Consider the following 10676-nt stretch of genomic DNA (forward strand, 5'->3'; position numbering starts at 1 on the left):
AAGTGTTGAACATCATGTAGCTCATGTGTTATATACAATATAGTTTGGCATAATCATTTATCAAATGATTGCTAAACATTACTTATGAGAGAAAAAATTCCAAAAGTTGTATGGGGTTATGCTATTTTTTATTGAACTTTTGGCCAAAAGTACTCCCAAGTACAATTTGATTATAGTTAGGAGCCAAATATCTCTCATTTGCGAATTTTTTGTTGTTCAATATATGTTCCAAGTACATGAAGATCATAATAAAATCTCGATAAATAATATCATGATAAGAAAAGATGGAACAAAATTAATGTAGTTGTAGACAACATTTCTTCTTACAATGTTGCCCATAATATCATTTATGAAAACGAGGATTATGAACCTTAATCTATTGAAAAATGTTGCCATAGAAAGGATTGAACCTTAATCTATAATAGAATGTTGTCATATGAAGTTTTTGGATCTATAGTTCATACACTTAAGGTATAAAACCCGTGAGATTTAAATGACTATTTATGCATAAAAGAAATAAAAATAATGAAGTCACTAGATATAAAGACCAACTTGTTGCACAAGGATTTTCTAGATTATAAGGAATCATATTCTCATGTGACAACCTAAAGCCCAAATGTTTTGCAAACCAAACTAAGTGAATAAAAAAAAATAAGACAACCTAAAGCCCAAATGTTTTGCGAACCAAACTAATTGAATAAAAAGATTCCTAATTTGGCCCTAGCTAAATCATGTAATAAAAATGTTCATAGAATTTAATATGAAAAACATCTAACAGTCATGACATTGGAATCATAAAAAACATTAAAATCCTAGAACCAGGAACACAACAGTCCCCATATGGCAAGTCATGGGTTCTTCCTGTCGCTTACCAACTTGCCTTTGCCTTTACCTTTGCCTGAAAAATTAGATATAGAAAGGATGAATATATAAAAATACTTAATAAGGGACCCAATATTGGTCTCACTAGATGAATTGTTAACTTCTTATTAGGTCTATACCTTAAGTCTTATCAATCTTGTGATCTCATAAAAGCATGTGATACTTTATAGAAATACAAGTTGTTATTATCTTTAGATAAAATAATGAAGCTGACGTGTTACAAGTATCAAAAGAATATTATGTTTTTTTTATCACGGTTTTTATGTCTAAATGTAAGATTCTTAGGCAACAGAAAGAGCATTAGCTAAGTCGCAAACGTCTGGTGAGGAGACGTGTGACAACCATGTGATAAATGGAATGATACTAAGCGATCCACATCGCTAGAAGATAAGAATGATTGGCACAAATGTCAAAAAAGGACGAAAGGGACGTCTATAGGAAGAAGATGAAAGGTGAAAGAAGGAATCAACGATGAAATTACTAACAAATAGGGAATTTACGCAAATCTCACACATGTTCTAAGAGAGGACACAAAGGTCCAAGCAAGTGGTTGTTGGGATGAAAAAAAAAGGTGACGATAGTTGAGGAGGAAAGGCACAAAGGTGCAAGATGAGGAGGAAGGAGCTGATGAAGATCAGCGAGAAAGTTGAGGCATTGCTTCGAAGGTAAAGGCCATAAGGGAGGAGAGAATCAAGCTAGCTGAAGAGGTCGAGCACAAATTAAAGTCGATGAGCCTAGTTGAAGACACAAGGACCTCTCCTAAGAAAATGAGGAAACATAATGCTGCCAACCCTAAGAAGAGAAAGAAGAGCAAGGTTGGCACTTCTAGTCTGAAGGAGGCCAACAAGGTGGCAAGAGAGGCAAGACACGTAAGGTAAGCATTATCGAGGAAGTGAAGGTCAAGAAGGGCCTCTTTCTTTTCAACAGGACTTTTTCTGAGTTTTTAAGCACCCCAATTCAAGTGTTTAGATGGTAGAAGGGCAAGAAAAATTTGATTGGACGTTGTCAAAAAGTTCAATTCTGTAGATTACAACCTAGTCGAATACTACGCGATAATGGAAAGGAAACATGTGTACTTCAAACGATAAACAAATTGTATGACTTGTCCAAGGACGTAGAGGCACCAGGGAAAAAGTTAATTATAGATACTCTAGGTAGGCCAAGGAAGCATTGAAGACTATTATGTAGCCTAGGGTGGAATGAGATATCACGCCAACAGGAAAGTATCAACTATACCCTCACCAACTGACCATTGAGGCAAGCGTGTGATTCTTCATTTAAAAAACAAAAAAGATAATGCTAATGCGTTGCAACAACACCATCTCGTTGGAGTACAGGATGATGATCTACTTCATTATGAAGAAGATGAGAGTTAAACTAGGCGCCACAATTAGAGATACCATGCCTTTTCCCTCCACCATTGAAGCTCTATGTCTGAAAGCAATTTCAGAGCTTTTGGCTTTCTTGAAAGCACACGTTCCTAGCGGTGTATGTTTTGAGGCGATTCTCAACCGAACCATAATGCTCTATCAAAATAAAGCAGAAGAAAGACGCCCAAAAACCTTGATAAAATTAAGAGAGAAGAAGAAGAGGCTTCCCGCTCCCACCACCGCTCAAGAGAAGAATGGTTCTTGATGGTGCATCTAGCTCGAAGCAAAAAGAAAAGAGACAAAAGCTACACGTGACCATTAGCCCCAAACCTCTCACCTTCCTTCCTCTAGAAGAGCGCCAAAAATCCAAATCACCTCCCCTAAACTCCAAATTCCTTAGTCCTGCTCCTCAAAAAACCAAAACTACACCACTTCTCCACCTTGTTTTTGGAATTTGGCTAAGAATTAAACTTTTAGACTTAAGAAATATACAAATCATTGCAAGAAGTGAGCGAAAAATAAGTTTGATTTTATAAAACTAAAAACATAAACTAAATAGTTATTGGATGATGTCTAAATTTTTTGTTTTAAAACTGTGTTAGTTTCCTCTCAATATTTTACAATAATTTTCATCTTATAACAAAGAAACAAACTTTTAAAAACTACCTTTTTTTTTTGTTAATTTTCATAAATGTAAAAAAACAAAAAAATATTTAAGGTTCATGTAACAAAAAGCAAAAGCCCATGAAACCGGTATGATATTTTCATAAATTTCAGATTTTTCCTTGAATATTACAGACGATTCATCATTTCTTTTTCTTTTTCTTCTTTGCAATTTATTCATTTTCTCTTCCATATTTCTTTATCTCGTCTTCCAGATTTTATTTCTTCTATTTTTAAACTGTTCATTCTTTTGTTTAAATCTTTTATTTCATCTTCACCGTTTTCGGCAAGATTCTTCGAAGTTGTTTCATCTTCTTCCTATTCGAGAATATAAAGATCGTCTAAATATTATTTTGACATGATCTAAACGTTGGTTTACCATTGTCAACACGATTGTGTACCTTTTGTTAACACGACCATGTACCTTTATCAACACGATCGTTTAAATTTGAAGTCTTTTTTCCATTGTTTAAAATGATCTAAACGATCGTGTTGACATGATCTAAACGATCATGTTGACATGATCTAAACGATCGTTTACCATAATTAACATGCTCGTTTAGCATGGTTAACACGATCATTTAAATTTTTCTTTTCCCCATTGTTTAAAATGGTCTAAATGATTGTATTGACATGATCTAAACGATCACTTACCATAGTTAACACGATTATTTAGCATGGTTAACACGATCGTTTAGCATAGTTAACACGACTGTTAGATTTGAAGTTTCTAACAATCATTTATATTGGACTATGCGATCGCTTATCATAATCAATACGATTGTTTTTCATGATCAACACAATCGTTTGCCATATGATTAACACAACTGTTTAGCATGGTCAACACGATCGTTTAAATGTGAAGCATTTTTCTCCATCGTTAAAAAAAACTACACGATCATGTATTACGAACTAAACAATAGTAGACTATTCGTTTAGATAATAGTACATGATCGTTTAGAAGAAGATTACTCACATGTTTATGTAGTCGATTAATTGCGTGTTGACTGGAATATTTTTTATATTTTAGAATTTTTAGAATTTTTTTAAAAAATATTTTTTTATAACACGATTTGATTTTTTTAAATATGAATATGAACAAAGTTTTATTAAAAAAAAAAGTTTGTTAGACTTTAATTTTGAAAATTAAAAAAATTAAATATTAATTAAACGGGACATTATGGCTAAGAAAAGACCTAACCTTGGTACCTAAAATGTACTTGGCCTAAATTCGTCCACAATTGAAATGCTTTATTTTATATTTCTCCTCAAAACATGTTCTATTCGTTAATTTCGTCTAAGGCTTCGTTTCTAGGTTAAAAATGTACTATTTGTTATGATTCTTGAAAAATAAAAATAAAACATTTAAGTGTTTTAATTATTAATGAATAATATTTAGATGCATTAATGCTCCCAGTTTTATTTATATTTTTGTATCATTCACCAAGCAAATAGTTTACAATTGAATTTATCATTTTGATTTGACATTTTGATGAAATATAAGTATGTCTGAAATATAAATATTACTTTCTATTACTAATTTACAAAATTGTAAAAAGATAAAAAAGAAACTTTCATTGAGAATTAAACTATCCAAATTTCCTACTTAAGAAATAGGTAATGATTGGATCTACAACTAAAGTCAGAGTTTTAGTCCTGAAGAGAGTTTCTGGAATGATATACTATATAAACAACAAACCAAAGTTCCACAGACAAATAAAAAGCAAAAACAGAGCAACTCTCAGTGTTCTCCCAAACACTTCAAAACAAAACACACTCCCACATGGGTTCTTTGCCTTCCCAAACTTTCTCCGTCGAAATTACCGACAACCATATTCATGCCGGCGCCGTTGCCGTTCCCGGAGCACAAACATCTGAATGGCTTCTCAATTCTCCCAACCCTCCAACTTTCTGGGAACAAATTGTCGGAGCCATCAACGAAAATGCCATTCCTCGAAGTTGCATAAAGAACCCCAACAAAAAGGTTTCTTCTTTAGGCTCTGGAAAACAGAGCATTTTCAAAACCATAGTTACCCTTTTGCAAAGAGTGTTCCCCATCCTTAAATTAGCTCGCAATTACAAAGCTTCCAAGTTCAAAAACGACCTCATGGCTGGTTTAACACTCGCCAGTCTTAGCATCCCTCAAGTAATTTCAATAAAACAAAAAATCTCTGTTTTCTTTTCCTTTTTTGGTTTTTCTTTCTTTCTAATTTGAAGTGTTTTGGGTTTGAAACAGAGTATTGGGTATGCTAATTTGGCGAAGCTTGATCCGCAGTTTGGTCTATGTAAGTGTTCATTTTTTATCACTTTCGTTGTTTTGATTGATGCCTCTGTTTTATTATATTTTTTTTAACATTTTTTTTTTATTTTATATAGATACAAGTGTTGTTCCTCCTTTGATTTATGCATTTATGGGGAGTTCAAGAGAGATCGCAATTGGACCAGTAGCTGTAGTTTCATTGCTTCTTTCATCTATGCTTCAAGAAATTCAAGATCCTGTTGCTGATCCTGTTGCTTATAGACGCCTTGTTTTCACTGTCACTTTGTTTGCTGGGATTTTCCAAGCTTCATTTGGACTCTTGAGGTTTGGTTTTTCTCTTTTTGGATCAATTTTTTTAGCTAACATTTTTATTTCTTTTGTAATGTTATGGTTTTTTTTTTCTCTACAGATTGGGTTTTCTTGTGGACTTTTTGTCTCATGCTGCCATTGTTGGGTTCATGGCTGGAGCTGCCATTCTCATTGGTCTTCAACAAATGAAAGGCTTGCTTGCAATCAGCAATTTCACTACCAAAACTGATGTGGTTTCTGTTTTGGAATCTGTTGTCAAATCTGTTCATCAGACAGTAAGTTCTCTGTTTCAAATCATGAGATCAGAAAGACAAAAAGCTTCAAAGTTCTGAACTTTTTTTTTTTCTTGTTGCAGTGGTACCCTTTGAACATTGTACTTGGCTGCTCCTTCCTAATCTTTCTCCTTGTAGCCAGGTTCATAGTAAGTCACAGCGCCAAATCCCACTTTGGCTAAGAAGATTAACTTTCTTTTTGAACGCTTCTTTAAAAGTCAAAATATTAAACTAAGAAAAAAAAATGAGAATTTTTGTTTAATATTAAAGTTGGAATGCAGGGGAGAAGGAATAAGAAGCTGTTTTGGGTGTCAGCCATTGCTCCTCTCATATCAGTAATTCTTTCAACTTTGATAGTGTTTGTTTCAAGAGCTGACAAACATGGAGTCAAGATCGTGAAGGAAGTGAAAGAAGGACTGAACCCAATTTCCATTCATCAGCTTCAATTGAATAGCTCAACTGTTGGGTTAGCTGCAAAATCTGGCCTCATTGCTGCCGTTATAGCTCTCACAGTTGAGTTTCCCAATTAACCTTAATTAGTACATGACAAATCTCCATTAAACACTTCCAAATATACTTTAGAAATTATAATGGTGCTGAGTTAAGTTAAGTTATGAAGCTTAAAGTTAATACGTAAGAATTAGAAAGTTTTATGACTAGAGTGTAAAGTTGTTTAGTATGAAGTTCGGACACGTTTAGAGGAAGGAAAATAGAAAGAAAGGTGGAGTTGAGTTATTTAATACCGACTTATTATATATATATATGATGTTGTGGTGTCTTTTTCTCAGGAAGCTATTGCGGTAGGCCGTTCATTTGCCTCGATTAAAGGGTACAACATTGATGGCAACAAGGAGATGATAGCCATTGGATTCATGAACATAATAGGCTCTTTAACGTCTTGTTACATAGCAACTGGTTAGTATTTAAATAAAATAGTTGTGTTATTAAGGGGATTTTGATTAATAATTTGAAAATATGGTATAATATAATATGTTTTGAAATCTAGGGTCATTCTCAAGAACTGCAGTGAATTATAGTGCTGGATGTGAAAGTGTATTGTCAAATATAGTGATGGCAATAACAGTGATGGTGACACTCCAATTTTTTACTCGGTTTTTATATTTCACTCCAATGGCAATTTTGGCATCAATAATTCTATCAGCTCTTCCGGGTCTCGTTGACATAAATGAAGCTGTGCATATATGGAAGGTTGACAAGCTCGACTTTCTTGCTTGTCTTGGAGCTTTCCTTGGTGTCTTGTTTCATTCTGTGGAATTTGGCCTCCTTGTCGCGGTAACCTCTCTTTCTCTTTCTCATGTAAATATTGAAATTTTATGACATTTCCATTTCTTACTTTCGGTTGTTTTTTTCCCTTTTTGTAAAAAAACATTATACATTTTTTATTTGTGTTTTGAAAAGGAAAAGTGGAAATACGAACAAGGATTCTAAAATGGAATAATCTATTTTCTCAATTTCAAAATCTCTCAAAATGCTTTTAGTAATTTTAATGAGATACTTAAAAAAAAAAGGGCAAAAATTAGTTATAATAATTAAGTCTATAACACACAAATTTATTGTTTACAAAAATTGCAAAAATAAAGCCCAACCCACATATATCATATGTAAAATGTCACAAATACTTTTATTACTAATATACATTTGATACACCTGATATACTTGACAAACTTAATATACCTAATATCCCTTTATACATCTGATACTCCTAATACTCTTTGATACACCTGATACTCCTTTTAAAGTATTTTAAAAAGTGAGAATTTTGGCATTAAAAAGAGGAGAAGAAATAAGTTATTGAAGGATAGTTTGAGAATAATAACAAATTTAAGATTAAGAGTATTTTAAAAAGTGAGAATTTTGGCATATTTGCAAAATTCTAACATAATATGTTGTATTTACTATATCATATTCTCAAAATGCTATCCACTGTAATTTCCCAATTTTAATAGTAGGAAAATAGGATGTATGTATATGTATATATTTAAAAGTGTATTTCAAAGTGGTATTAAACACAGCAAAATAATTTTTTAACGATTTCAAAATACTATGGACATAATAAAAAATAATGTAAATTTATGAAAGAGTCAAATAAGTAATCGATCATAAAATAACAAATGATAAAGAATAGAGAAAAATTTACTACTCGAGACTATTGCTAAGAATGAAGCAATTGTGGGGATATCATTGAGAAGAATTAGCTTTATTAGTATGAAAATTTTAGGGTGAAACAAAAACAAAAGTTACGGGAATGTATGTTTTGTAGAGGTATGCTGTACTTGTTATTAGATGTTTCAAATTTGAATGCAATAATACATATTTTGTGATCACATGAGAACAAGTTGTTTGAGAACGACAAAATGGTTAGGTTTAGTATATTTTTGCTATATGTTTTGGACATTCGATCATGGTCTTTGTTTGTCTCGTGAGTATTTGTCGGTTCCTTGTATTTCATTATTGTTATTTTTAATTATTTAATTGTTTTGGTTTTACATTGATTATCCTTTGCCCCTATTTTTTAAAAAAATAAAAAATTAACCCAAATAAACTAATGATCAAATTTAAAGTTCAGGTTGGAATTTCATTTGCAAAGATATTGTTGATTTCAATAAGACCAGGGGCTGAAGAGGTGGGGAGGCTTCCAAGGAGTGACATGTTTTGTAACATGAAGCAATTTCCAATGGCCACCAAAACTCAAGGATTCTCCATTATCAGAATTAACTCTCCCTTGCTTTGTTTTGCCAATGCCAGTTTCATTAGGGACAGGTTTTGATTAATTTATTAACTATTATAATTATGATCATATGCATCTTATTCAGTGTTTTTTTTTTCTTTTTTTGTTTTTTTCTTCTCAAAGGGCCTTTCTAATTTCAATATGATTTATGAACAGGATAATGAGATTAGTGGAAGAAGATGAAGATGGTGATGGTATTGAAGAAAAAACAATAAAAGATCATCCCAAACAACTAGTTGTTGACATGTGCAGTAAGCTTTTTTTTTTTTTTTTTTTTTTTTTTAATTTAACACAAAGTTTCCGAGTACATTTTCCTCTTCTGCTTCAATAATTAAACTCAACGACATTTTCTCTAAGTACTAATTATTTGGTTTTTAATTTTGAACTTTTAAGAATTAAGCATTTAAATGTTCGTTACCCTCTATATTTTTCTATTTATTATTTATTTTCGACTGGAGTTTTATGGGCAACAAGTTAATTTGTTAAAACTTTTTTTTATTTTTTAAATTTAATTAAGAATTCAATTATTTTACTAACAAAAATGAAAAATCAAAGTCAATATTGAGAGTAAATAGACTTAATTTGTATAAAAAACCAAATATATATTATATGAGGCCTCCATAATTTTCTTAGTACTTAGGGTTTCTAATTTTTAATGGGTTGTGTATTTCCATTATCATGTTTTCAAGATTTAGGATATCATTTTGGTTTCTGTGATCAATGTTAGACCTTTTTTTAATAAATCATATAATTATTTCTTTTCATAAATTTTTAGCTCTTTAAACTAATTCTTATCGCAATTTTATGTTAATAAAAGACATTATTTGAATAAATTAACATTTTGTTTTTGAAATATAGAGTAAAATAAATCAAAATATTTGTGATATAGTAAAATATTATGTCGATAGACATCAGATTACAGTTCATTCATCGAATAATAGATGTTGATAAATACAGATAGATATCTATCTAGACTATGAAATTTTGTAATATTTATAGATATTTTAGTAGTTATACCTTTTATGACAGTTTTCCTAGAGTGAACCCATTACTGAAATTAAGATTAATTTTAAAATTTACTAAAAGTTTATGGATAAAAGTCAGACTTTTTAAAATATTAATGACAAAATGAAATAACATAAATACTGGCTTTCTTTTACTTTTTTTTTTCATGTCTTTTGTTTTCACAAAGGTTGTCTTTTTTGTTTAAAAAAGTACAAAACCCAACAGAGTTATTCTTTAGTGAAATTATAAGTCCTAAGGTTGTTAAAAGAAAGTTTTTTTTTTTTCTTTAAAAGAATCTTTCAACTTCCCTAATGAAAGTTGACAAAAATCTGTGTGTTTATATAGATGTTATGAGTATCGATACATCAGGAGTCATTGTTTTAGAGGAGCTTCACAAAAGGTTGTTGTTACACGGCATACAAGTAAGATATATAAATCTACTATAGTTTACATACTTCAGTTTATTGCTTTTTGAACTAAAGAAAAAAAAATCTAAATTGATCGATTTAATTTAGTATATAATCTCAATAGAAAGAAGAAGACGAAGAAAGGTGATAGATTCGAATACCGTTGACTTGTTTTGCAGCTATCAATAGCAAGTCCAAAATGGGAAGTGATCCACAAACTAAAAAAAACCAAGTTTGTTGAAAAAATTGAAGGAAGGGTTTTCATATCGGTAGGTGAAGCTGTGGATTCTTGCACTGGAAATGCATCCAAATTTCCTTCTCCCTAACCAAAGTCGTTGTGAATTGATTTGCTGCATGGAAAGAGAATTAATATGTATATGTTTATAAGTTATATATATTACTATATATACTTTTGTATTAATATGTTTCAGATCTGATATATTTAATTTATTGCAAATTTGAGTTTGGGCATGAGACATACCAAGTTTTAAGGTAATTGGTATTTTAGTTATTTGAAATTATTTAGCCACCATTTTGAATGTTAATTTGAGTTACGTTCAGAAAGCAAAATTGGTGCGATTAAGATAATTCAATTTATATGGTAAGTGGCGGAAGATTTGAAATATTGGACTAATTGATAAAATATTTGGATTTTCGAAATGAATTGGTGGATTTAGAATTAAAAGGACGTGAGCAATTGGGTTTAAATTTTTTGGCTGATTTGGGGAGTTTTAATTAAATAGAGATGTATAGTTTTAT

At 31.2% G+C, this 10676-nt stretch overlaps 1 protein-coding gene across 1 annotated transcript; it reads left to right on the forward strand.

Annotated features, from left to right (window-relative positions):
* The first annotated feature begins 4584 nt into the window (after positions 1–4584).
* Positions 4585–10395, forward strand: LOC103499289 (low affinity sulfate transporter 3). The gene is made up of 12 exons (XM_008462265.3): positions 4585–5061; positions 5152–5200; positions 5292–5499; positions 5585–5759; positions 5840–5905; positions 6038–6268; positions 6545–6671; positions 6763–7049; positions 8344–8537; positions 8662–8756; positions 9856–9932; positions 10097–10395. Exons 1-12 carry the CDS (start codon positions 4699–4701, stop codon positions 10241–10243), a joined length of 2019 nt encoding a protein of 672 aa, XP_008460487.3. The 5' UTR covers positions 4585–4698; the 3' UTR covers positions 10244–10395.
* The last annotated feature ends 281 nt before the right edge of the window (positions 10396–10676 follow it).

This window comes from Cucumis melo, chromosome 9 (genome assembly GCF_025177605.1).
Source record: "Cucumis melo cultivar AY chromosome 9, USDA_Cmelo_AY_1.0, whole genome shotgun sequence".
NCBI lineage: Eukaryota > Viridiplantae > Streptophyta > Magnoliopsida > Cucurbitales > Cucurbitaceae > Cucumis > Cucumis melo.

Coding starts and splice junctions, on each gene's coding strand:
- LOC103499289 (XM_008462265.3), top strand. CDS start 4,699: ATGGGTTCTTTGCCTTCCCAAACTTTCTCCGTCGAAATTACCGACAAC. Junction 5,062..5,151: donor CCAGTCTTAGCATCCCTCAA/GTAATTTCAATA, acceptor GGTTTGAAACAG/AGTATTGGGTATGCTAATTT. Junction 8,538..8,661: donor GCCAGTTTCATTAGGGACAG/GTTTTGATTAAT, acceptor ATTTATGAACAG/GATAATGAGATTAGTGGAAG.